General features: G+C 43.7%; 1 protein-coding gene across 5 annotated transcripts in view; it reads right to left on the bottom strand.

Annotated features, from left to right (window-relative positions):
• LOC145345507 (E3 ubiquitin-protein ligase MARCHF1-like) overlaps window positions 1-27,942 on the bottom strand; it is a 361,092-nt gene that overhangs the window by 223,739 nt on the left and 109,411 nt on the right. The window contains exon 1 of one of the 5 annotated variants that reach the window (XM_080193359.1): window positions 9,747-9,832. The exons of the other annotated variants lie outside the window; for them this stretch is intronic. Within the exon in view, the coding sequence (XP_080049485.1) occupies window positions 9,747-9,752 (6 nt within the window). The 5' untranslated portion in view covers window positions 9,753-9,832. Of the gene's footprint in view, window positions 1-9,746; window positions 9,833-27,942 lie in introns of those variants that run through there. 5 annotated transcript variants of the gene reach the window in all.

Here is a 27,942-nt window from a genome sequence, read left to right as displayed (position 1 = left end):
GGTCCATTTATCCCAGAACAACAGGAGAGACAATCAGGGACAAAACAAGCAGCCACTCAACGGACAGACTCAGCCATGAGACTTTATGTAGACGGTTCATCCACCATAGAGGATGGGACCAGAATCACAGAATGTGGCATTTATGGAGAAAATCAACAGGAACTGCCACTAATAGAACTCGCCCTCAAACTACCCAGCCATTTGAGCGCTCAAGCTGCCGAACTAGCAGCAGTCGCATACATAGTGAGCCACCCAGACCTATTTCCAACCCCTGCCAACATACACTCCGATAGTATGTTCATGTACAACAGCCTGACTGAGTTCCTACCGTTTTGGGAAGCCAGAGGCTTTGTATCTGTGGATGGAAGGCCCCTACTGTCAGCCCCTTATTAAAATACGTTCTGCAAGCCACCAAAGGGCGCACATATGAGATTATTAAGGTTAGAAGCCACCACAGCACCTCCCTATCTGGTAACTGTAAGGCTGATGCAGTAGCCGAGGCCGGTGCTCAGACGGGACAGTTTTGGCAGCCAACTATGGGAGAGCGAGTAAACACTGTGACCATTTGCCAAACTAATAAAGCCGACCTGGTCCAGGCGCAGAGCACTAACAGTTCCCTAAAACAAATTTTAGACAGAGTCTACCATATGAGAAATGGAAAGACAAAATACAGATTTAGGATGGTTTGATATTAAAGGCAGGCATGTATGTAGTCCCTACCCAGGACAGAAGTCAGCTCATCTACCAGTACCCTGACAGACATGGCCATCAGGGCATAGAGACAACAACTGAGTGATTAAAAGAATTATGTTGGTGGCCCGAACTGCACGATGACGTTACCCATTATATCGACAATTGTTTAATTTGTGCCCAGAACAACCCTGATTGGTATGCCAGAAAAGCAGAGTTAAGACGCACACACCCAGTAGAAGGCCCCTGGACAAATCTCCAAATTGATTATATCAGCCCACTGCTGCCATGTAGGAATGGATTTAAATACGCCCTGATAATAATAGACACTTTCACCAAATGGGTCAAGGCATTCCCCATTAGATCCAACACAGCTAAGGCCACCACAAGGATATTAGCCCAGCTGGTGTTTACACGATGGGGTCTTCCCCGCAGCATAGAGTCCAACCAAGGGACACATTTCACCAGGTGGGTGATGCAGAATGTTATGGCTATGTTTGGTATCAAGCATAAATTCCACTTCACCTACTATCCACAATCCAATGAAATCGTAGAGCACATAAACCGAACGCTAAAAGGGATCAGTAGAAAGACAGTGCAGCGAAACAACACAACATGGGAGACAGTGCTTCCCTTAGCCTTCATGATGGTATGTAACACTGTTTCCAGTTCTACTGGATTCACCCCCCAACATATTAATGACTGGCTGACCTATGAGAGGAGCTGAATGTTTATTGGGATTTGATTTAACTATGCCTGCTATCACAGTGCTCACCCACGAGAAAGCCATCCAGCAGATAACCAAAAACATTAAAGCAATCCAGTTAGCCGCGGCTGTCCGATTAGGAGTTAAAAAGAAACAGAGCAAGGCATATTTCGATAAAAGGTAGAATATACAGTTGGCCAGCAGGTGATAATTTCCCTCCACAACCCCAGTTCTTTCTTGTCCCCGAGATTTGCAAGTCCGCACACCATCACCAACAAAATAAGCCCCTCAGCATATAAAGTCCTAATCATCAACGGGAAAACTGGTTGGTTCCACCTAAGTCAACGGTAAGCTTACGGGACTCAGAATAATCCACCATTTCTGATTAGATTTAGGGGAGGATGACACTAGGTGACTGGAATGGCCCCACCCAGGAAATATATTTCCTCGGACACCTCATCGACTTTCAGACCAGACCCTTATCCCTGCCACACCACAGCCCAGGGCCTCGTCCACACCTGAAGTGCCCATAGGCGTACTGATTGAACTAGACATAACAGGAGACTCGTGCACCCTAGAGGACTGGTGCGACTCGCCAGATATCGCAACATTATAGATTCTCCCATAAACATAAGCCTAAACAGCCCCAGATCCAACAGTGAGGCCCTGACTAAACAACACCGGGTTATTTTGATGGGGACCGATGGATTCCCCACTTGGATAAGAGACCAGACACATAGATGAATTATACTGGGACACAAGGACAAAGGACCTGGATTCAAACGCAGACTCCAACGTAGTTGTAGTCCAACAAACAGACACGGGTATGGAAACCGGGTGAGGAGATAATGATAGAGCCCCATGAGACAAATGATTCAGAAGATGAGTCTCTGTTGGGCAATTGGCTAACAAAAATGCTGAATGAAGGAATCTAAGGTGCTCCAAATGATGAAATTCAGCATACAGTACAGACCAATGCAAGGTACAAGAATCTCTGATGGAAGCACCAGTCTACAAGTGGTTGTATACTAGCATGATTAACCAGGTTACTTATATAATCCGGCGTCAACTCTTTCACCAGTTTTCTCCAGTTAAGACAACATTGAGCAAATTATACACATCTTTGAGGCAGCTATGCTTCATTTTAAAATTTTGAGGCAGCTATGCTACATTTTAAAATCTTTGAGGCAGCTGTGCTAAATTTTAACATCATTAAGGCAACTGCGCTAAACTTTAACATCTCCAAGGCGACTGAGCTACATTCTCAACAGGAAATAAAATAAACAAAACTCTTACAGTGCAAAAACCTGGTACAATATGCAGCAGCTCTGCGTTCCAAATGACATTGAGAATTTTATTTCCAGTGTTCTAATGATAGAAGGGCCACCTCTTTACCCCTAATGTTAAAGAGACACATTTTCAATTCTTAGAGGCACTTGTGCTAAATTTTACCTACGGCCTGCTGTCAAACTCCAACACGTTTACAGAAGACACTTCTTCAGGTCATTACAGACCGACTCCAGTGCTGTTCGAATCTCTATAGTTAATGGTGACTGCTGCTAGGCTAAAACCAGCCACCTTGATTTTGCTGGCCAGTTAAAATAAACACTTTTCTGACAACCCCATGACTCGTCAAATCATCGATCTGAACAAAAATTGCTCCATAGTGCTCCACAATTAGAATAAAAATAACTACAACATGCAAGCGACACTTGGGATATCCGGGTCCTACTGGCCACACCACTCTCAAATAAGGGTTCAAAAAAAAAAGGGGGGCATGGACACTTTAAATATATGTGTATACATTAAACATTAGATGCGGTAACAGCAGAAATTACACTGATCTCCTCAGGACAGTGACGGACGACGACAGAACCTATGATCTACTTCATCGGACTCATCATCAGGATAAATACACAGGACGTTCCAAGCAAGATGAACTTGTGGTATCCAAGTTATTTATGGTTTGCCCCACCTGATGCAAGGGAATGTGAGGAGGATGTGTTATGCATACACCCCGAGAAGACTATAATGTTTGGGTGTAACAACCAGTGGCTGGTATACAGAAAACCAAACGGCAGTTCAATTGAATGTTATCTGAGTGTCAACATAGAGGAGGATTGATGAGGATTTTCAAATAATGAGTGCCCTGAAATTGGATGTCTGGCCAACGGCCCAGAAAAAGGATTAAAGCTTGGCAGCGGTGCCCCGGGACACTCATAGAGGGGATCTTTGCATTGTACGAAATAAGAACAGGGCCAAAGCCAACCCCAAACCCATCCCACTCGATTTGTCCTGAAGCCATCCCTAAACCACAGAATGGATTGATACTAAAGCACACAAGGAAAACCTTGTATGACAATATTCACCACAAATTGGTACCTGTAGTGGGGGATATAGCTGGGAGCCAACTGCCAGAGTGGTGCTGTCCCCAGTTTAAGAGATTATACCTCCACTTAACTCGCAGACTGTTAGGACAGATGGTAGGAATGGATGAAAGACAGGAAAGATCCAGGAGGGAGTTAGTCAATGACATAGCCACAGCATGATGTGGATATGCCGGCGTTGGACTGTGGTAAACACAGTAAAAAATCTGACAACACCAGGTTTAAGTCCAACCAATTTATTTGATAGTACACTCACTAGCTTTCAGGGTTAGTCCCTTCGTCAGGTGAATGGAGAGTTCTGGCCTCAGACAGACCTGTAAACTATCTGTGCTTTATATGCTCTGTCTGAGGCCAGAACTCTTCATTCACCTGACGAAGGGACTAACCCTGAAAGCTAGTGAGTCTACTATCAAATAAATCGGTTGGACTTAAACCTGGTGTTGTCAGAATTTTTACTACAGCCACAGCATACAGGGCTGAGGTAGCAACCATCAGCACCCTTGATTTAGCTGACCTGGACAATAAACTTAGAGTTCTGAGCCAACAGGTTAAACAGACACCAAGTTCTATCAATGAAGACAATCAGCACAATGTTAAAGGGGAACAGACTGAGAACGCAGCCAGCAGCCACATGGTAGCTGTATTTGAAGGACACGTCAAAACAATCAATCAAATTATCAGGGAAAAATCAGAGGATGATGATCGACAACAGGACCGGACTTTATGTAGTACATATGGACAGTGGATGATAGAACAGCTAAGGGAAAGCCTAGAGAAGGTACACAGTGGACAGGTTCCATCTTGGATTAGTGACGAACAGATGGAACGCTTATTTATGAACTATCTGGCTGCCAGATGCAACAGTTGACCAAAGCCTGGTTCAATGACGACCGCAAAGGGACTCCAGGGAAAGCCCCGGGAATGATATTAGAGCTTCCCATAATCACTGATGACCAGGTTGGACTGTGGGTCTTTGAAATGGAAAATATAGGCATTATCCATGAGGATATCTGGATAGGGCACGATGGCACTTTACCATACGCAGTGAAAAAAGAAGAGAGGCTCATAGACACTATTCTGGACAGATGTCAGTAAACTGACAAAATAATTGCATGCCCGTACCCAGTTTACTTAAATGAGCATGCACTGTGTGGCTTCAGAACAAACACTAGCCTAAATTGCTCAGTAGAAGCTTGTAGCCTGGACACAGACATAACTCGGGTCGCTTACAAGGGAGCAGGGAGATACAGTCTCATCACCTCTCTGAAACAATATCAGCATGGCACAACACATTGTAACATTACTAACACTACATTCTGTATCAAACCAGACATAACAGCCAGGGTGGGCCTCATTCAACTATTAGACATTCGTAAGAGGGAGAGGGTAAATTTGAATGCTGCTGACGAGCTCTGACAGACTCGAGGGGAGTACCATGAGAAATATGACACAAGCCTAAAACTCCTGCCAGAGGAATTGAACCTGATTCGGGCAAAATTGGCTACAGCCCACAGAACCTTCACCAAAGTAATACAGCAGACCCAAGAGAAGAAAAGGAGCATTAAAGAAATTCAAGTCACCTCTTGGGGGGATGACCTTTGGAACTGGGGCTCAAACATCCAAATCCACCCATTTGTTCACTTAATGTCACACCTGGCTGTACTACTGATTTTGTTCACCCTGGTATATCTAATCATCCTCACTGTTCAATTCATGGAAAAAGAAGATCACCCGGAGGCAGAACATAGGGTCCGCCCTTGAAACATGGTCCCCTTTAGTTCAGTAGAGCAATGTTTACAGGAAGCCTGCCATTTTGCGATTTGTACTAATCAGCTGTTGGAAATTCTACTACCAAAATGTGCCTCAGATCTGAGAATATTTTATTCTAATGTTTGCTTGAATGTTGCTTTATAATTACTTTATTGTAATAATGGTGTTTGGAATATCTGATTGCCTGTATTTGTGGGTAATTAGCTTATTGTAATAACGGCGTTTAGAATATGTGGTTGTTTGTAGCTGTAGAGGGCTATTGTCTGTAGCTTCTGGAATGTATTGTAGGAATGTATTATTACCGTGCATGCCAATGCCTGGGCCTTGCTTGACTGTTGAGGGACTGGGGAATTCCTGACAGGTACTGGTCCTGAATTTGTGACTCATCATGCTTTGCATTCAGGATCAAAGGGGGCACTGTGGCCAAATGGGCCATATAGAATGACGATTTGTAAAGCACTCTGGGACAATTGAGCAAGAACTAAAACGACAGGCTGCAGCCTAAAAGACCGAGATAAACAGGCTGCAACACAGGCAGGTGAATACACAGGATATGGGTCATCTCCAGGACAAAAGAGACTTTCTGGCCAAACTAGGTTGATTACCAGACGTAAGGACACCGTAACCTCTTACTTAGGAGGGAGGCGTGAACCCTACGTGCCCCCAGCACCTGCAGACATGGCCACTGGGAACACACCCAGAGATTGATGTGGCAGCACCTGATTGGACTTTATCGATCAGGGTGATCAAGTCCTGATCAATTGATTGGCAATGGCCAAAAAGAGCGCAAAGCCCAACGGTGTATAAAGGATGCCGCGCAACCCAAGAATCTCTCTCTCTCTGAACCTATGAACGAGCTACAACACCGGTGACCATCACCAGCGATAACCAGCACAAGGAGAGCCACCACACCCGAGAAGGAAGGAAGAACAGAGCCAGAGTGCTAGACCAGACCAAAGGACCAGACTACGCAAAGGATGACCAAGCCCAGCTCACAGATAAAGACCAATATCTGCTTGGGTATTTGTCACGCAAAGTTAAGAACATAAGAACATAAGAAATAGGAGCAGGAGTAGGCCATCGAGCCCCTCGAGCCTGCCCCGCCATTCAATAAGATCATGGCTGATCTGTCGTGGCTCAGTTCCACATTCCCGCCCTCTCCCCATAACCCTTAATCCCCTCTCTTATCAAAAACCCATCAACCCGCGTCTTAAAAATATTTAGCGAGGCAGCCTCCACCACTTCAACGGGCAGAGAATTCCAGAGATTCACCACCCTTTGAGTGAAGAAGTTCCTCCTCAACTCCGTTCTAAACCGCCCCCCCTTTATCTTGAGGCTGTGCCCCCTAGTCCTATTATCCTTTCTGAGCGGGAAGAGTCTCTCCACCTCTATCCTATCCATCCCATTCATCATATTATACGTCTCAATGAGATCTCCCCTCATTCTTCTAAACTCTAACGAGTACAAGCCTAGTTTACTCAGCCTCTCCTCATAGCTCAACCCCCTCAACTCCGGCATCCGCCTAGTAAACCTCCTCTGCACTCCCTCCAAGGCCAAAATATCCTTGCGTAAGTACGGCGCCCAAAAGTCAAGGTCTTGTATTGGACTTGAACGCTAGTATTTTCTGTAAGATAACTTATTGTTGGTTGGAAAGGTGATTATTGATTGTGTGTCTTAAATAAAAAATGGTTGTACTAACAAGACATCTACTCGCAGTTATTTGTCCACTGTATAAGGATTAAAACAGACTGTGCGGCAGGCACAACAATACGATAGTTCTCGGCATCTAAAAACTGACTAAGCCCTTGAGAAGCATAGTGAAAGTAGGAAGGAACATAAACATGGAATTAAAAGGGCCAAAAGGGCTATGAAAAGTCTTTAGCAAACAGGGTCAAGGAGAATCCCAAGGCTTGTTATGCATATATTGGGAGCAAGAGGGTAGCAAGAAAAAGAGTAGGCCCATTCAAGGACAATGGAAGGAAGTTACGCGTGGAGCCACAGGAAGTGGGTGAGATCCTGAATGCATAGTTTCTATTGGTATTCACCAAGGGGAAGGGCATGACGGATGTTGAGGTCAGGGATAGGTGTGTGAATGCTCTATAGAGTGTCAATATATCGAAGGTGGAAGTGTTGGGTATCCTAATTGTGTTAAGATAGACAAGTCCCCAGGGCCAGATGGGATTTATCCTAGGTTATTGTGCGACCCAAGGAGCGAAATAGCTAGGGCCCTAACAGATATCTTCACATCCTCTTTGACCACAGGCAAGGTTCCAGAGGACTGGAGAATAGCCAATGTTGTTCCCTTGTTTAAGAAAGGAAGCAGCAATAATCTAGGAAATTATAGGCTGGTCAGCCTGATGTCAAGAAACTTTTGAAGAAGATACTGGGGGACAGGATATATGCACATTTGGAAGAAAATGGATTATTTAGTGACAGGCAGCATGGTTTTGTATGGGGAAGCTCATGTCTCACGAATTTGATTGAGCTTTTTGAAGAGGTGACATTTAGTAAGGTGTTTGACAAGGTCCCACATGGCAGACTGGTACAAAAACTAAAATCACATGGGATTTGGAGTGGGCTGGCTAGATGGATACAGAACTGGCTTGGTCATAGAAGACAGAGAGCAGCAGTGTTTTTCAGAATGGAGGTCTGTAGCCAGTGGTGTTCTGCAGGAATCAGTGCTGGGACCTCTGTTGGTTGTAGTATATATAAATCATCTGGAGAAAAACTTAGGTGTTCTCATTAGTAAGTTTGCAGATGACACAAAGATTGGTGGAGTTGCTGATAATGCTGGGGATAGTCAGAGGATACAACAGGATATAGATAGATTGGAGATTTGGGCATTAAAACAGCAAATGGAGTTTAATCTGACAAATGAGAAGTAATGCATTTTAGAAGATTAAATTTATGTACTGTAAATGGAACATTTGGAACATTAACATACAGATAGATCTGGGCGTGCAGGTCTACAGTTCTCTAAAAGTGGCAACGTAGATGGCCAAGGTGATTAATGAAAGCATATGGCATGCTTTCCTTCATCAGTTGGGGCACTGATTACAAGAGTTGGGAAATCATGCTGCAGCTATATAAACTTTGGTTAGACCACATTTGGAGTATTGCATGCAGTTCCAGTTGCCACACTACCAGAAGGATGTGGGAGGTTTGGAGAGGGTGCTAAATCGGTTCACCATGATGTTGCCTGGTCTTGAGGGTGTTGGCTGTGAGGGGAGGTTGAATAAACTATGATTGTTTTCTCTGGAAAGGAGGCTGAGGAGAGACTAATAGAGGTCTACAAAATTATGAGAGAGTAGGAGTAATTCACTCAGAGGGTGGTGGATGAGTGGAATCGGCTGCCGTCGGTGGTGGTGGAGGCGAACTCGTTGGGGTCTTTTAAGAAACTTCTGGATGAGTACATGGGATTTAATGGGATTGAGGGTTATAGATAGGCCTAGTAGGTAGGGGTATGATCAGCACAACTTGTGGGCTGAAAGGCCTGTTTGTGCTGTCGTGTTTTATGTTCTAGGCAGTGTGGATAGTCAGAAGCTTTTTCCCAGGGTGGAAGTGTCAATTACAAGGGGGCACAGTTTCAAGGTGAGAGGGGGAAAGTTTAAGGGAGATGTGGGGGCTAAGTTTTTCATGCAGAGTGTTCATTTCTGGCGGGTGCCTGGAATGCGCTGCCAGAAATGGTGGTGGAAGTAGGCACATTAGCAACCTTTAAGAGGCATCTGGATGGGTACATGAATAGGGAGGGAACAGAGAGATCTGGACTGAGTAAGGGCAGAAAGGTTTTTTTTAGTGTAATTAAGGCATCACGATTGGCGCAGGCTTGGAGGGCTGAAGGGCCTGTTCCTGTACTTTGTTTTGTTCTTTAACCCCCTTCGTGTTTCCAATTCATTTTGCCTTTAATTGAAATTGTTATAATGAGGTTAACTACCTTCCAACCAGACTTTTAAAAGTCACATCTTCAGCAGCCAGCTGCACATATGTCTGTATTATTGGATTGCGATCAGCAGTGAAACCCCTGGGTAAATTTTAACTTTCATTGTCTGCATGGTAATTTCATGGAGTAAGTGGCTCATTCATTTTAAACCTCACCTAATTTTCTCTTTAAGCACCAATTTTAGCAATTTTTAAAATCTGGAAGAAATTCATACCATGATGTCTTTCAAATGTGCAAAAATAGAAAAGAATACCATCATGGTTGAACTTAATTCATGGTGAGAAGGTTGATCTCAATGTAGAAGCATTTCGTATTTTGGTAACAGAAGCTTCATTTGATCTCCTACAAGGGAACAATAGAAAAACATTGCAATGAAATTGTATCTTTCTGAGTGTTTTTGGAAATGATACAGTAACATTGAAAAGGAGGAAAGAATTGAAAGGACCGCAGTGTTTTCACATATCTGGGACACCTAAGAGTACAAATGTTGGATTTCTGACAAATCTACAAATTCTTTGTTGTTCTCATATGAATAGAAACCTACGAAAGCATGAAAACACAATCAGACGACAGTATTAAAGATTTTAAACTGGTTTTGGAATGTGAGGCATAGTTGACAGCAGGATAACACTGACTGAATTTTATGGCCTCAACACCTTCTCAAGGGCATTTAGAAATGGTCAACAAATGCTAGCCTAGCCAGTGATACCTACAACCTGTAAAAGAATAAAACAAACAGAAAGCAACTAACCCAACAGTAAAAGTGATATCATGGGCTGCAAATACTTCAGGCTCATCATGGCCATTGGCCTGGAAAATCCTAAAAGTATTCAAGAAACACAACCACTTTCACAGTAAAATGACTGAAGGTAATAAAATACAGAAGGTGCTGGGACAGGCTGGAAGCATCTGCAGAGAGAGAAAGAGTAAGCAATTATTCAACTTGAAACGTTGGGGGCGATTTTCAGCCCGAGTTCACCAGCACAGAGAACAGCAACGGGGGCTGAAAAGCCTGGACAGAGTCAGAAATGCGATTGGCTCTAGAGAGATCACATTCCGTGATTTTCCACACCTCTCGCTGGTGACGACACGATGTTCATACCAACCAAGGGCAAAGCCCTCATTTAAATATATTTTAATGTAGGTGTTTATCGCAGTTTGGGAGTGGTGGTGGGAGGAGAAGAAACGGTACCACTGAAATCTCCGTGGTGCCAATCTCTATGGAACAGGCTTTGCTGGCATGTTAGACCCCACCCTCAAAATGACAGCAAGAAACACACCCCTCCTTTTTTTTGACAAAGTATCAAAAGATCTAAAGAGAAAACTTGCCTGTTTCTCTGCCGGTTTACAGTTAGGTCCTGATATCTTGCCAATTTTTGGTAAGTTTCTGCCCAATAACTCTGTTTCTCTTTCCACACACTGTCAGACCTTCTGAATGTTTCCAGTATTTTCTGTTTTGATTTCAGATATCTGGCAACTGCAGTATTTTACTTTTATTAAAATGCTTGAAGGTGTTGGTACAAATGACACTGGCTTTCACTTGTGCCTGCAGATTCCTTAGTAATTTCGGGTTTACATTAATTGTTGCAGTGTACTTGGTGCTGGGGATGGAGGTAGTGGAGTTACTGTTACTCTCTGCTCAATGTACTAGCACTGTGCTGGAGGCCACTATGCAGAGTGAGATGGCACAGTGGCAAGCACTGCTGTCTCACACTGTAAGGGACCCGGGTTCATTCTGGCCTCAGGTATCTGTCTGTGTGGAGTTTCCACGTTCTCCCCATATCTGCGTGCGTTTCATCCAGGTACTCCGGTTTCCTCTCACTCTCCAAAAATTGCAGGTTAGGCAGATTGACCATGCTAAATTGTCCCTTAGTGTCAGGAAGCTTAACAGGGTAAATATATGGGGTCATGAGGATAGGGCCGGGGTGGGATTGTTGTCGGTGCAGACTTGATGGGCTGAACGGTCTCCTTCTGCACTATAAGGATTCTATGATTCTACGTTCTATCTGCTAAATGGGTGCAGTTGGGTTCCTCTGGAAGAAGAGCAGGGATCCAGCCAAGGGGAATGACCTGGATCTTTGAAGTAATTATTTAATAAAATAAATTTGTTAACCTCCATGCAGAGGGAATCGTCCTGAAATTTTGGGGCAGAGTCTCATTAACCCAAACCCAATAGCTGGAATTTGTTGGGTTTTTCAACTGTATTGGATAGGCAGCTGCGAATATGAGTTGGCATGGTGGCACAGTGGTTAGCACTGCTGCCTCACAGTGCCAGGGACTCAGGTTTGATTCCTGACTTGGGTGACTATCTGTGTGGAATCTGCACCTTCTGCATGCGTTCCCTCCAGGCGTCCAGTTTCCTCCCACAGTCTGAAAGACATGCTGCTAAGGTGCACTGGCCATGCTAAATTCTCCCTCGGTATACTCGAACAGGCGCTGGAGTGTGGCGACTAGGGGATTTTCTCAGTAACTTAATTGCAGTGTTAATGTAAGCCTAGATGTGACACTAATAAAATAAACTTTGAAAGCTACCCCCTGAACTTTTCAGTTTCTGATTAGCTCCAGGCAAATGGTGTTCCCTCTCACTGGCACTGGAGGGCAACAGTGGCACGAAGCAACTTACTCACCCTGATTATAGGCCTGCAGAGTCTCAATGCCTCTTCAAAGCCAGATGTCTTAATTCACTCTGTTTGCAGTCCTCTGAATTACTCCGTTTTGTGGATGTAAACCTGTGTACTACTTTTCTTGTTTGCACACTCTTTATCAAACTGCATGGGCTGCCAGGTGTAATTCTATTTTTATATTCACAGCTTTGTCAGCAAATGCAGATGGTTCTGTGGTGGAGGGGAGGTGGGGTGGGGTGGCTGGTGTGCAGCAGAGAATAAACAGCAAGAAACATCACTTCTGCTGCCCTTTAAATCCTTTATATTCCTCTCTCCAAATTCCCAGAGTCTGTAAATGTCGGAGATTCCAATAGACAGTTAACTGGCGGCTAAATTAGACAATTTGGTAGGAATGACAAACGGCGCAGAATTTCTGCCTTACTGTTAATGAGGTTTCATTTTACTGTCTGAGTTAAAGACAGTAGTCTGAGGATTTTTGTAATAGCAATGAAACTGCTACAATGCTAAGTCTTCGTACCAATCAACTGAACTGAAAATAAACTCACAGCAATTTTGCCTGTTCTCTCTCTGCATACCAATGAAGATCAATGCTAAATGGCAACTACTTCACACTTTCTGTTGTTGATATTTTGACTGAGTTTCAAACTACAATAAGAATCATTCACACATATCTGAGATATATAGTTCTGCTTTTCATAGGTTGCTGCTTGGAAGTTGTTGGGCAGTTTCTTTAACAGGATTACTCAGACTTCATTTTACTCTGGAAAAATAAGCCAATACTCCAGCAGAGTCGACACCAAGGACAACAAACTGTGGAAGAAATACAGTTTCCAAGGGTCTGAGATTGAAGTTAAATGTAGCCGAGTGTTTTGGAGAGTTAGTAAGCATTTTCATATATTCTCTATTATACTAGTTAAAGAAATTCAATAAAACTCGTCTTTTGAAGCTCATACTGAGGGAGTTTTTTTTCTTTCATGGGATGTTGGCGTCGCTGGCAAGACACATCTCTAATTGCTCTTGAACTGACTTTGCTAGGTCATTTCAGAGGGAAGTTAAGAGTCAACCACATTGTTGTGGGTCTGAAGTCGCAAATAGACCAGCTCACGTAAGGATGGCAGATTTCCTGCCCTGAAAGACACAAACAAATCAGATGGGTTTATGCCACAATCACTGATAACTTCATATTCCAGATTTATTAACTGAATTCAAATTCCACCCCCACCAGCCATGATGGGATTTGAACCCTATGCCACTAGAGCATTAGCCTGGGTTTTTAGATTACTAGTCCAGCAAAATTACCACAATGCCAACATCTCCCCATTGAGGCCAAGGAATTGTTGTTCAGGATAATTAGTTGTGAAATTCAATATTGAGCCAATGAAATACTTATACAGTAGAGGTAGGGAGTTCATAGCAACTATCTATTCAACAACATTCATGTTGGATAGTGCACAGCAGACAGAGGCATACATATTGAGTGGCAACAGAGGAGGGGCATTGCATTATTGATATAAAAGACTATCACTGCAATAATGAGGGAAGATGTCTTAGAAGGCTCTTCAAATGAGGCCATATAGTGGATCTTAGAACTTAAAAAAGAGGCGATCACTTTGCTGGGATTATACCACAGGCATCCCAACAGCCAGAGGCACAGATATGTAGGCAAATCATACAGCAATGTGAGAGGGTTAAGGATATAGATATAAGGCGGCACGGCGGCACAGTGGTTAGCACTGCTGCCTCACAGCCCAGGGACCTGGGTTTGAGTTCCAGCTTGGGTCACTGTCTGAGTGGAGATTGCATGTTCACCCCATGTCTGTGGGTGCTCCAGTTTCCTCGCACAGTCCAAAAATGTGGGAGTTAGGTGCATTGACCATGTTAAATTGCCGCTTAGTTCCCAGGATGCGTAGGTTAGAAGTATTAATGGGGTAAATACGTGGGGTTATGCGGATAGGCCCTAGGTTGGATTGTTGTCGCTGCAGACTCAATGGGCTGAATGGCCTCCTTCTGCACTGTAGGTTTCTATGATTCTATAATAGTAAGGGAGTTCAACTTCACCAATATTAACTGTGTGAAAGGATTTAACAGGGTGGAAGAAGTTACTGTGAAAGGATTAGACAGAGTGGAAGGAGTTACTGTGAAAGGATTAGATGGAGTGGAATCCTTCAAATGCATCCAGGAGAGCTTTTTGTGCTGATACAAAGATAGTCCTACTGGGATGGAGTAGTGCTGTTCTCAATCCTAGGGAATGAAGCTGGGAAAGTGGTTGAAGTGTTGGTGGGCAAACATTTTGGGGATAGTGACCATAACTTTATAAGTTTCAAAGTCATTATGGAAAGGGATAAGGATAATCCAAAAATCAAGGCCTGAATTTTACTGGCCAGGCTACCACAGGAATCAGAGCGAGCAAGTGGTGGACCATGGAAAGGTACATTGACCTCAGGTGGGATTTTACAATTTTGGGATGAGCGAGGCCGTAAAATCCCACTCCTAGTGTCTGAATTGAGGGAAGGCCAATTTAGAAAGATAGAAGATAGAAGCAGGAGGAGGCCATTTGGCCCTTTGAGCCTGCTCCACCACTCATTACGATCATGGCTGATCGTCCACTCAATTGCCTAAACCTGCTTTTCCCTCGTAACCTTTGATCCCATTCACGCCAATTGCTTTATTCTGTCGCCTCTTGAGTACATTCAATGTTTTGATATCAACGTCTTCCTGTGGTAATAAATAAAGAGTGGCTCACCACTCTTTGGATGAAGAAATGTCTCCTCACCTCCGTCCTAAATGGCCTACCCTGAATCCTCGGACTGTGAGCCTGGTTCTGGACTCCCTCACCATCAGGAATATCCTCCCTGAATCTACCCTGTCTAGTCCTGTTAGAATTGTTAGGATCTCTATGAGATCCCCCCTTATTCGTCTGAACTCCAGCGAAAAAAAGTCCTAACCTAGTCAACCGCTCCTCATATATTAGTTCTGCCATCCCCGGAATCGGCCTGGTAAACCTTCAGTGCTCTGCCTCAAGAGCAAGAACATCCCTTCTCAGCAAAGGAGACCAAAACTGCACACAATACTCTAGGTGTGGCTTCACCAAAGCCCTGTATAATTGCAACAACATATTTCCTGTACTTGAAATCTCTCGCAATGAAGGCCAACATCCCATTTGCCTTCTTTGCTGTTTGCTGCGCCTGCATTCTTACCTTCTGTCACTGGTGCACAAGGACATCCAGGTCCCTCTGCACACTCCCTTTTCTCAATTTACATCCATTCAGGTAGTAATCTGCCTTCTTGTTTTTGTTGTCAATATCATACATCCGGCATATGTAGACTGGGAGCAGCATTTGCAGGTAAATCTCCATTTGGAAAATGGGAATCTTTTAAAAATGAAATTGTGAGAGTTCATGGCCAATGTCTTCCTCGAAGAGTGAAGGGCAAGGGTGGCAAAACCAGGGACCCTGGATGTCAAGGGATATCAAGGGTTTAATAAAGGAAAAAAGGAAGCATATGTTAGGTTCAGAGCACTAAAAATGGGAGAGGCCCTTTAGGGGTATAAATAGTATAGGGGGTAGCTTATAAAATAAATTAGAAAGCCAAAGGGTGGCCACGAAATATCATCAGCAGATAAAATTAAGGGAAACCTCCAAAGCATTTTTAAGTATATTAAGAGCAAGAAGATGATCAGGGAAAGAGTGGGGCACATTAGAGGGGCAAAGGATCAATCAGTGTGTGAAGTCAGAGTATATGTGTGAGGTCTTAAATTAATGTTTCTCATCTGTATTCACCAATGAGAAAGACATTTTGGCTGGAGATTTCAGATGGAATGGAAAAGTTCTAGAGGCACATTAAGATTAATGAGGAGAAGGAGGTATTAGATGTCTTGGTGGGCATAAGGGTGCGTTAATCCCCAGGGCCTGATGAGATGCACCCCAGGTTGCTACGGGAGGAAGGGAGGAGATTTCAGGGGCTTTGACAGAGATATTTAACTCTTCACTGGCTACAAGTTAGGTATAATGTGGAGATGCTGGCGTTGGACTATGGTAAGCATAGTTCCCCACACATGAGGATGGCCTCAAACAGGAGCTTGGGTTCATGTCACACTATCTATAACCCCCATGAGTTGCTTGGGCTTGCAAAATCTCACTAACGGTCCTGGCTGGAGACAATAAACATCTCTTTAATCTGTGCTTCACCCTCTCTCCACTCACATTGTCTGTACCTTTAAGACTTGATTACCTGTAAAGACTCGCATTCCAACCATTATCTTGTAAACTGAGTTTGTGTCTGTTTGTGAACACAACTCCCACTCACCTGATGAAGGGGCAGTGCTCCGAAAGCTTGTGGCTTGTGCTACCAAATAAACCAGTTGGACTTTAACCTGCTGTTGTGAGACTTCTTACAGGCTAAGTGCCAGATGACTGGAGGATAGCTAATGTGGTATCTTTACTTAAGAAAGGCACCAGAGGATAAGCCAGCTAATTGCAGGCCAGTTATTTAAACATCAGTGATAGGGAAATTGGGAAAAATTCCGAGGGTTAGGATTAATTAATAGTTGAATGACATGAATTGATAGGGAGAGTCAGCGCAGATTTGTTGTTGGGAGATCCTGTATAATTAATTTAACTGAGTTTTTTGAAAAGGTAATAAATATATTGACGAGGATAGCAGAATTGATTTAGAGGAGATTCACCAGGGTGTTGCTTGTGATGGAAAGTTTCAGCTATGAGGAGAGACCTGAGAGGCTGGGTTTGTTTTCTGTGAATAGAGGATGCTGAGGGAGGTGGGGGGGAGATTCTGATAGAGATACAAAATTACGTGAGGAGTAGATAGGGTAGATTGTAAGAAACCTTTCCTCGTGGCTGAGGTGTCTAAGACAAGATGGCCTAGTGAATTGCCCAGCATAGTTTTCAGCTCTCTGAAGGATGAAGGAACATCTCACTGTACTTTGATTCTGGACCCACGTGAAACAACATTTCTTTTCTCTGTTGTCTTTGCATTGTAAATCTTACTTTTCCCTATCCCTCTTATACTGTATGAATGCAAAGGAGGCAACTTTCTTCCTGTGGTTGGAGTGTGTGCAAACAAACTAACCCTTTAAGCTCATCCGATTTCAATTTTGCTGTGGGGTAACGAATAAAAAATCGGATCATACCAAAACTGAGGGATGGGAACGATGCCACCATTTATAAAGTGCAGGAAGGGGGAAAAAAATCACACCTTTCTGTTTATGGATGGGTACTGAGAGGAGAATTTAGTGCTGTTTATTCCCCTACCCCCTCCCCCTTTCTGTCTGTAACAGTGTCCAATTTTGCTTTAACATGTTCATATGAATCATCTTGGAATATTTTATTGCATTAAGGGTGCTATATAACTACAATGTTTCTGATGTGCTGTAATTCGCAAGCCTCAAGATCAACAGTTGGAAAGTGGAATCAGGCTGCATGTTTAATTTCTGGCTGACAAAGAAATGACAGGCCAAATGGTCTTCCTCAATAGTGAAAATGTATACAATCCTATGATTTATTTAGACATTGGATAGTATAAGATATACTTCAGATCATAGGGAGCATGTGGTGCTTTTTAAATTTTTTTACTCAATCCTTGAAGTTACAAAGTTAATGCTCAGAGTGGATCAGCAAATCCAAACCTATTTTTTGTTTGCCCCAAAAACCAAATACAAAATCCAATTGAATCCGATCCACGGTCCCCACAAACAAGATGCAACCTGACAAGGTAAGGCATTGCATGTTGGGCTTGATCTGACACTTGATCTTAACTGAAAGGCCAAGAAGCGATAAGGGGTATGAATTTTGCTTATAGCAATGGCAACTCAGAAGGAAAAATCAGTAAAACTTGGAAATGTTTTGCCATTGATTATACAAAACTAGTTTGGACAAGTTATTTCCCACATTTTACTGGGCTTTTCATCTTGAGTGATGGTAAACAATCTTGTTTTAAATCCCAAAAACATGACAGGTGGCTTCAACATTCTGGGCAGTTATAATGATACAACCTTATGGAGTGCAGACTTCATGACTGCCCAAACATCTTCTGGGACAAATGAGGGTGTGCTGAGCCACAGTGCTATTCCTGCAGCAGTAAGCCATCAGGTAACTGCATGTCAGAGCAAATCAACTAGTAGGCCTTAAAGCGTTCCTGCACGAGCAAAGTTACAGCAGCAGGATCTGTTTCCTGCCAATGCTAGGCTTTGACAGTGCACATTAGAAGCAAGTCTCATGCCACCAATAATCTGGCAGCAAAAGCATATTCAGTTTCTGAGTGGTGACATTTGACAACTGAATATTTGCAGTTTGATAATTGAACATTTGTACACTTCATCTGACAATTACACATCACAACTAGCACATGTATAACATCTGTTAAAAAGCTATAGACCTGATAATTGCATACATCATTTGACAGAGTATGAGAATCAAACAGTCTAATAACTCAACACTTACATCTATGAACTACAGATAACTGACAATTAAACCCTGAAGCATGCAGCGCACACACGTGTGAACACACAGATAACTGCCGCACTTACGCAAGGATATTTTGGCCTTGGAGGGAGTGCAGAGGAGGTTTACTAGGCTGATTCCGGAGTTGAGGGGGTTGAACTATGAGGAGAGGCTGAATAAACTAGGCTTGTACTCATTAGAGTTTAGAAGAATGAGGGGAGATCTCATTGAGACGTATAAGATGATGAAAGGGATGGATAGGATAGAGGTGGAGAGGCTCTTCCCGCTCAGAAAGGACAGTAGGACTAGAGGGCACAGCCTCAGGATAAAGGGGGGGGCGGTTTAGAACGGAGTTGAGGAGGAACTTCTTCACTCAAAGGGTGGTGAATCTCTGGAATTCTCTGCCCGTTGAAGTGGTGGAGGCTGCCTCGCTCAATATTTTTAAGACGCGGGTTGATGGGTTTTTGATAAGCGAGGGGATTAAGGGTTATGGGGAGAGGGCGGGAATGTGGAACTGAGCCACAACAGATCAGCCATGATCTTATTGAATGGCGGGGCAGACTCGAGGGGCTAGATGGCCTACTCCTGCTCCTATTTCTTATGTTCTTATGAACTGCTGGCTTATTCAAAATCAGGAATGTAAAAAAAAACACATAATTTTCCATTGATTATTCAACTACTTAGTGTTTGGATTACAGTAGCCAGTCTTATTTTCTATTCAGGATCACATTCATGCTGTGGTATATGCTGCTGAATGGTAGCTACCAAGGTAATAAGCAAATCCAATTCCATGACAGTGGCACTGTTATTACCAGAAGGCATAGTGTGCACAAAAAACCAGTGAGTCATTGTAAATCAGCAGGACTGCTTGGCCCCTGCACTCTGACCTGTAGTTCATTGACCTCGGTCTCATTTAACTATTCTTTATTCATAGCTGTGATCTTGCACTGTGCACCAAGTCCTGGGAAAGCAGAAATGATTGACATCCGTGCCTCTGTCAAGAAGGTCAAATATTGATGGGCGTACACAAGTGCGGCCTCTGAATGTTCAGGACTCATACAGCCAAAGAAAAGTTTACCAATAGAATCAGTAAAGAAGTAGGCCATATGGCCCATCAAGTGTACACTGACTCTCCTCTGAAAAAGCATCCTATCCAGATCCACTCCCAGCTCCACCCTATCCCCGTGACCCCATGCATTTATCATGGCTAATCCACCTAACCTATAAATCTTTGGAAACCAAGGGAGGGGAGTGGAGGTGAATGTATGAAGAAAATTCTAAGTCCACAAACAGCTTGAAAATGGGAGAGTTTTGGACCTGTTTTTTTCTGCAAGTCCAAACCTCAAATCTTATGCAATTAATGCATAAGAAAAATTCTGAAATCTGTTTTCTGCCTGTAGGGAGACTAGGTAAGGCTTAAATTACTAGAAAGCCAGCTGATAGCAGCAGGAGTGACTATCTTTGTGAAATTTGCATGTTCTCCCAATGTCCCTTTGTGTTTCCTCCAGGTGCTCCGGTTTCCTCCCACAGTCCAAAGACGTGTGGGTTAGATGGACTGGTTGGGCTAAATTGTCCTTTAGTGTCAGGGTAAATATATGGTGTTATAGGGATAAGGCATGTGGGATTATTGTTGGGACAGACTCAGTGGGCTGAATAATGCGCCTAGTTTGGGGGCGTTTAAGAGATCTGTGGATAGGTTTATGGACGAAATGGGATTGGTTTAGATTAGTGGGTTAGTGTTGTTTTTTTTTAGAAAGCTGGTCGGCGCAACATCGTGGACCGAAGGGCCTGTTCTGCGCTGTAATGTTCTATGTTCTATGAATAGCCTCCCAATGCAATTGCACATGTGCAGGTCTGTACTCTGAGGGCAGAGACTTGTCACAAACCTCTGTTGTATATCGCCGACCTCTGTGGCCTAAACCCAGCACCCTATAGCCAATCAACAGCCCCCACTTCTGGCTGGAACGATTAACTACCCGCCCCCCACCCCCAAACGCAACACAGAGAGGCAGCGGTGACCCCACCTCACTGGTCGCAGCTACAGAGTGCACAGCGTTGCCCCCCCCCACCTCCCCTGATCACCCTGCCCTTCAGTCTGCCCTTCCAAAAGGCCCAGGGTACCAGGCTGTCACTGCCCAAACAGCAAGCTGCCCCTCTCCTTGCCTCTCTGCACAGAAGGGCCTCAATGGCCTCTGGTTCCACCAGTGAGGCCATTGCATCTGGTCCCTGTTGATGGGGGACCATACTTGATCCTCGCCGGAGACAACCTCCCCGGTGATGCCACAAGTCAGCCCGGACGATCGACTCCCAGGCTCACTAATTCCATTAGAATCAGCATTACAATAAAGTTAAATTTATTTCTGGCACGGGGCTGATCACACCAAATATCCAGTGCCGATAAGATCGCAAGAGGTGAGGAATCAGGTGTGAACCTGATTTCTCGGCTCTCTTGTGATCTTACTGGCTCACCCCACTCATCGGCTGGCAATGGTAAGATCACCACCACACAACCTCCGGCCCCCACCCTACCCCCTGCCCACCAAGAGTCAATTTTGGACTATGGGAGGAAACCGGAGCACCCGGAGGAAACCAGGACAGACGCAGAGAGAACATGCAGACTCCACACAGACGTTCACCCAAGGCCAGAAGTACACGCTGGTCCCTAATGCTGTGGGGCAGCAGTGCTAACCATTGTGCCACAATACCATGTTTATGTTGCACCAGCAATACAAAACCAAGTCCCACAAACAAGCTCTCTCAATTACACCAAGAAGCCTCAATTGTCTCATTAAGGCGAGGCAATAGGAAGATGCTGTTGTATCTAGTTTTCCTATTTACATCATCGTATCAAAGAAGAAAACACAAGCGTTGCCAAATGCTTGCCAGAGACTGCAGATGCTGCAAATCTGCTACAATAATAGAAAATGCTGGAAACACTCAATCATTCAGTCAACAACTGCAGAGGGAGAACAGAGCGCTGATGTTCCAGGTATGGCCCCCTTGTCAAAATGACAAGATATTACAATTACACAGAGAACGGAAAACAAGAGGAGAAAGTGAGCAATGAACAGGGTGAAAGAGACAAGCAGAAATTCATCCCAAGGGAGGAACAGGACCTTTATAAAGGTGTAGATTGCAGAAAGGGAAATTGCAATCAATTGAAACAATATACAAGCAAATTGTCTTCAGGAGCTGGAAATTATTGGAGAGAACACTAGTTTACTTTGCTTTCTCTTGCCTTTCTGTTCTTAGGCCTTTGCTCTGTACATCTGTAACATCTGTTTTTACATTTGTGGAAGTGCAAAGATCCCACATACTGGCAACAAAGACTTGTAACAAACACTACTTTATTTACAAGCTGAACAATCACTCCATGCTTGCACTCTGCTCATGCTCCCAGGGAGAACTCCCACTCTGCTGACACATAATCTCTTCTGTAGCCATGTCATCATGTGATCACTTGGTCTACAACGTTAAAACTGAATCTTTAAATTATTGTCTGGCCTGCCACATCAAAACGGTGTTATATTGCCAGGAAAGCCAAGACTTCTCATGGTGCCTTCAAAATACAGAGCTGGTGGAAAATGAAACCCAGAAATAAGAGAAAGGTAATTGCACCCATTTGGATCAGTTACAAATAAGTATTTGGCTACTGGTAATACTTTCTAATGTAAATATAGATTGAATTTCCTCTTCTCCTTATACATTTTTTGCAGTAATAATGCCTGTTTCATATAGTGGTAGTGTGGTTGCTGGCTTCTGAGATGCATGGCTTATTTTGTTTGGAGAGTTTGTATTCTTACAGTGGTACTTACTTCAACCTGCTTCATATATATCAGATAGGTCGCAGAATGGGTATGTCTCTCATGAGAACACTGTGTTCCATCCTCTAGATGCATCCTAGTGGATGGTCTGGTAGTAATCTTCCAAGAATCCATAAATTCTGGGAAAGACACAGAGTATTGGAAAGGTGCCAACGTAACACCCTTATTCAAAAAGGGAGGGAGACAGAAGTCAGGTAATTGTCGGCCATTTAGCTTAACATCTATCACTGGGAAAATGTTAGGGTCCATTATAAAGGATGTAATAATTGAGCATTTAGAAATACATAATATAATCAAGCAGAATCAGCATGGCATTACAAAGAGAAAATCATTCCTGCCAAATTGCTTCGAATGCTTTGAGGTGGTAATGAGTAGAATAGATAGAGGGGAAGCAGTAGATGTAATATATTTGGATTTCCAAAAAGCATTTGATAAGGTATTGCACAAAAGGCTAGTTGAAGCAACGGAGGTTGAGGGGAGATCTGATAGAAGTCTACAAGATTATGAGAGGTATGGACAGAGTGGATAGTCAGAAGCTTTTTCCCAGGATGGAAGAGTCAATTACTTGGGGGCATAGGTTTAAGGTGTGAGGGGCAAGTTTTAAAAGAGATGTAGAGGCAGATTTTTTTCACAGAGGGTGGTGGGTGCCTGGAACTCGTTGCCGGGGGAGGTAGTGGAAGTGGATACGGTAGTGACTTTTAAGGGGCATCTTGACAAGTACACGAATGAGATGGGAATAGAGGGATATGGTCCCTGGAAACGTAGGGGGTTTTAGTTAAGTCAGGCAGCATGGTCGGTGCAGGCTTGGAGGGCTGAAGGTCCTGTTCCTGTGCTGTAATTTTCTTTGTTCTTTGTTCTTAACATGATAAAAACTCATGGTGTTGGGGGTAGTACATTAGCATGGATAGAGGATTGGCTAATTAATAGAAGTCAGAGAGTGGGGATAAGTGAGGCATTTTCTGGATGGCAACAGGGATCAGTACTGGGGTCAAATTGTGAGGATGACACAAAGAGTCTTCAGAAGGATGTAGACAGGTTAAGTGAGTGGGCAAAAATGATCCTAGCATGTCTGCCTTAACCACCTTACTTGGTAGTGCATTCCAAGCCCCCACCACCCTCTGTGCAAAATACGTCCCCTGCATATCTGTATTGAACCTTGCACTTGTGAGCCCTTGTATTTCTGACCTGGGAAAAAGCTTCCAACTGTTCACCCTATCTATGTCCTTCATAATTTTATAAACTTCTATTAGGCCACCCCTCAACCTCCGTCTTTCCAGGGAGAACAACCCTAGTTTACTCAATCTCGCCTCATAGCTAATACCCTCCATACCAGACAACATCCTGGTAAACCTTTTCTACACTCTCTCCAAAGCCTTCACTTCCTTCTGGTAGTATGGCGACTAGAACTGGATGCGGTATTCCAAATGTGGCCTAACCAATGTTCTATATAATTGCAAATCACATGCCAACTTCTATACTCTATGCCCCGTCCAATAAAGGCAAGCATGCCATATGCCTTCTTCACCACCTTTTCCATCTGTGCTGCCACTTAAGGATCTGTGAACCTGCACACCCAGATCCCTCTGTGTGTCTATACTCCTGATGGTTCTGTCATTTATTGTATAGCTTTCCCCTGCACTAGATCTACCAAAATGCATCACTTTGCACTTATCTGGATTAGATTCCATCTGCCATTTCTCCACCCAGTTTTCCAGCCTATCTATATCCTGTTGTATTCTCTGACAACATTCATCACCATCTGCAACCCCAGCAATCTTTGTGTCGTTGGCAAACTTACCAGTCAGACCAGCTACATCTTCTTCCAAGTCATTTATATATATCACAAACAGCAGAAGTCCCTGTACTGAGCCCTGCGGAACACCACTAGTCACAGACCTCCAATCAGGAAAAGACCCCTCCACTGCTACCCTCTGTCTTCTATGGCCAAGCCAGTTCTGTAGCTATTTAAGTAGTTCACCTTTGATCCCGTGAGATATAACCTTTTGCACCAGTCTGCCATGAGGGACCTTGTCAAATGCTTTACTAAAATCCACATAAACAACATCCACGGCCCTTCCCTCATCAATCATTTTTGTCACTTCCTCAAAAAACTCAACCAAATTTGTGAGGCATGATCTCCCTCGTTCAAAACCATGTTGTCTATTGCTAATGAGACTATTCAGTTCTAAATGTGTATTGATCCTATCTCTAAGGATCTTCTCCAACAATTTCCCTACCACGGATGTCAAGCTCAAACAATCCTAACCAATTTAGTCTCTCCTCATATGATAATCCTCAGGAATCAGTCTGTTAAGCCTTCGCTGTACTCCCTCTATAGCAAGAACATCCTTCCTCAAATAAAGACACCAAAACTGCACACAATGCTCCAGGTGTGGCCTCACCAATGCCCTACACAATTGTAATAAAACATTCTATTCCTATACTCATTTCCTCTCACTACAGTGTCCAGTATATCATTTGCTTCTTTACTGTCTGGGACTCCCCAGAAGGTCTACCCCAGGCAGTGCCCCCAGCACAGAATGTTACTGCCAAGTTGGCACTCCCGTGGGGCAGTGCTAACCTGTGCTGGGACAGTGCCAACCTGTGCAGGAGGATTGCCCAGGCTTGTCCCTCTCTGCCAGCAGGTATACTTACCTTGGCACTCCCAGCAGATTCCCCTTGACTGATTCCTGTGTTTTTGTGCTGTTGTAAACCTGGCTGTCAGGGCGTCCTGTCAGGGAGGCATGAAAATTTAGTGAGGGCTTCATGTGATTGGGAAGCCCTTTAATAATATGCAAATTTATTAAAATCTCTTGAAATGAGGGCGAAAACTGTGTTACATCACTGACAAGGGGCAGGGAAAATCAGGAAATGAGATCGCTCTGGCAAGAATTTTGTTTCCCAACTTCCGTAAGATTTTGTGCCCAAGTTGCCATTTTTGCTCGCAGTGAACATTGTAATTGGAAGGTTGCTGTTTATACAGATCTCACAAAAAAAATTCGAAGTGTCAAACAAGTTTGAAAATGGGAGAAAGTCACATCCATTTTTTGGTTAAGCTCTCAGATAGTATCTTTTGCTACTTAATGCAAAGAAAGAGCCAAAGTATGATTCATGCCAGTAGTGGGAGTGGAAGATGTCTATTTTCAATATGGGAATGGGATGATGAGGAAATATTTGCATAGCTGAAAGGGGATTTCCAGATGTCCCCAAGCTTTAAGTACAGTAAGTCCTGATCAGGATGTTAACCTGGAGGTGATGGATGCCAATCTGGGTTCTGTCTTCCTCCAGCAGATCCACTTGAAAATTACACACAGAGAAATCTCACAATAGTAGCCTATGCATCAAAAATAATGTGAAAAAAGAGGTACTCTACCTGTGAATGGCACCTCCTAACTAGCTTCTAGGCAGTCAAACATTTTGGAGTTTACAGGAAAACGTCCCTCTACTACCTTGAAACATCACAATTAAAATATTGCTGGATTTGAGGATCGAGGCTAAAACAGTCTAGGATTGCTAAATTGACGCTACAGTTGGAACGGAGAAATGAAACAGTGTAGAAGTTGGAGGATCCTGCTCGCCCCGCACTGATGTACAAAGGAAAGCCATATGTTTGTACTGTAGAGAGGGTGCAGAGGTAGATCTGGGATTCAAAAGATGAATTCCACTCAGGAATCCTTCCAACAGGAAATAGTGTCCATATGGATGGATCTAACTCAATCAAAGTTGGAAATAAGAGAACTGGATGTGATATATATCAGCTGCAATGGAAGTGGAAATGATGGATCAGCATCCTAATCATCAACAGAATGAGGTGGTCACAGTTACCATCTGACAGAATTTCTCCAGCCATACACCATTTGTTCACACTCAATGTTCACATGCAACTCCTGTTCTGAGTACCTGGAGCAAAGATATTTTAAGTTAGTGAATGGAATCCCAAAAGGGAAAAAAAAACAGTAAAACAGGGAAATAAGAATATTGGTCTGAACAGCTTTTCCCTCTGGGAAACCCCTGGCTATGGTGTCCTGGTTAATCACTACACTTCAGCACTTTAGGCAAACAAGTACAATTGCTACAGGCACTGAGCGAAAGCTTACTCCAAGAAGTGATAGCAAGTTACGGTAGCAAGTTAACCAGGATTGAAGAGCTATCAAAAAAGCAGAGCAGAGGAGAACATGTCCCTACCTACATCAATGAGGATGAAGTAGAAGGGGTCAAGAACATCAAGTTTTTAGGTGTCCAGATCACCAACAACTTGTCCTGGTCCCCCCATGTCTCAACTTTCTCAGAAGACTAAGGCAATTTGGCATGTCAGCTACGACTCTCACCAACTGTTACAGATGCACCATTGAAAGCATTCTTTCTGGTTGTATCACAGCTTGGTTCCTGCTCTGCCCAAGACAGCAAGAAACCACAAAAGGTCATGAATATAGCAAATCTGCCTCCCATCCATTGACTCTGTCTACGCTTCCTGCTGCCTTGGCAAAGAAGCCAGCATAACTAAGGACCTCATGCACCCCAGCCATTTTCTCTTTCACTTTCTTCCATCAGGGAAAAAATACAAAAGTCTGAGGTCACGTACCAACCAACTCAAGAACTGTTCTTCCCTGCTGCCATCAGACTTTTGAATGGACCTACCTTGCACTAAGTTGAACTTTCTCTGCACCCGAACTAAGATATTACATTCCGCACCCTTGTTTCTTTCTCTATGAATGATATGCTTTGTCTATATAGTGTGCAAAAAACAATACTTTTCACTACATGCTAACGCATGTGAAAATAATAACTCAAATCGAAAGAGGGGACAAATGGGATTCCTATTAGTTGGGGGTGGTTAAACACTGCTGCTCCATTGTGTGGAGGAAAACCTCTCCTGCTAGAATGAGCGTGTATGGCAGAATATTGAACAGCTTTGTCCAGAAGCAAAAACATGAAAATTGAAACCAGCACAATGCAAAAAGAAAGACTGAAAATGGGATGGAATTCATTGTCTGAAGCTGAATTATATGTTGAGTTCAGAAGGCTGTAAAGTGCCTAGTTGGAAGATGAGATGAAGTTCATCAAGCTTCCATTGAGCTTCACTGGAACACTGCAGCTGACTGAGAACAGAAATGTGAGCATGAAACCAAGGTGATGAATTAAAATGAGAAGTGACCAAAAAGTTGGGATTATGTTTGCAGCCTGAATTGAGATGTTCTGCAAATAGTCACCCAATCTGGGCAGCACAGTGGTATAGTGGTTAGCACTGCTATCTCATAGCATCAGGGTCCTAGGTTCAATTCCGGCTTGAGTCTTTGCCTGTGTGGAGTTTACACATTCTCCCCATGTCTGCTTGGGTTCCCTCCCACAGTCCAAAGATGTTCAAGTTTGGTGGATTGACCATGCTAAATGGCCCCTTAGTGTCAGTGGGACTAGCAGGGTGAATACGTGAGGTTACGGGGATAGGCCTGGGTGAGACTGTTGTCGGTGCACCCTCGATGGGTCGAATGGCTTCCTTCTGCACTGTAAGGATTCTACGATTCTGTGAATCTGTATTTGGTCTCTCC

The sequence above is a fragment of the Carcharhinus amblyrhynchos genome, chromosome 1 (genome assembly GCF_965287045.1).
Source record: "Carcharhinus amblyrhynchos chromosome 1, sCarAmb.v2.hapA, whole genome shotgun sequence".
NCBI lineage: Eukaryota > Metazoa > Chordata > Chondrichthyes > Carcharhiniformes > Carcharhinidae > Carcharhinus > Carcharhinus amblyrhynchos.
The sequence above is the reverse complement of the archived record's forward strand: the minus strand, read 5'-3'. Positions and strand labels throughout refer to the sequence as shown.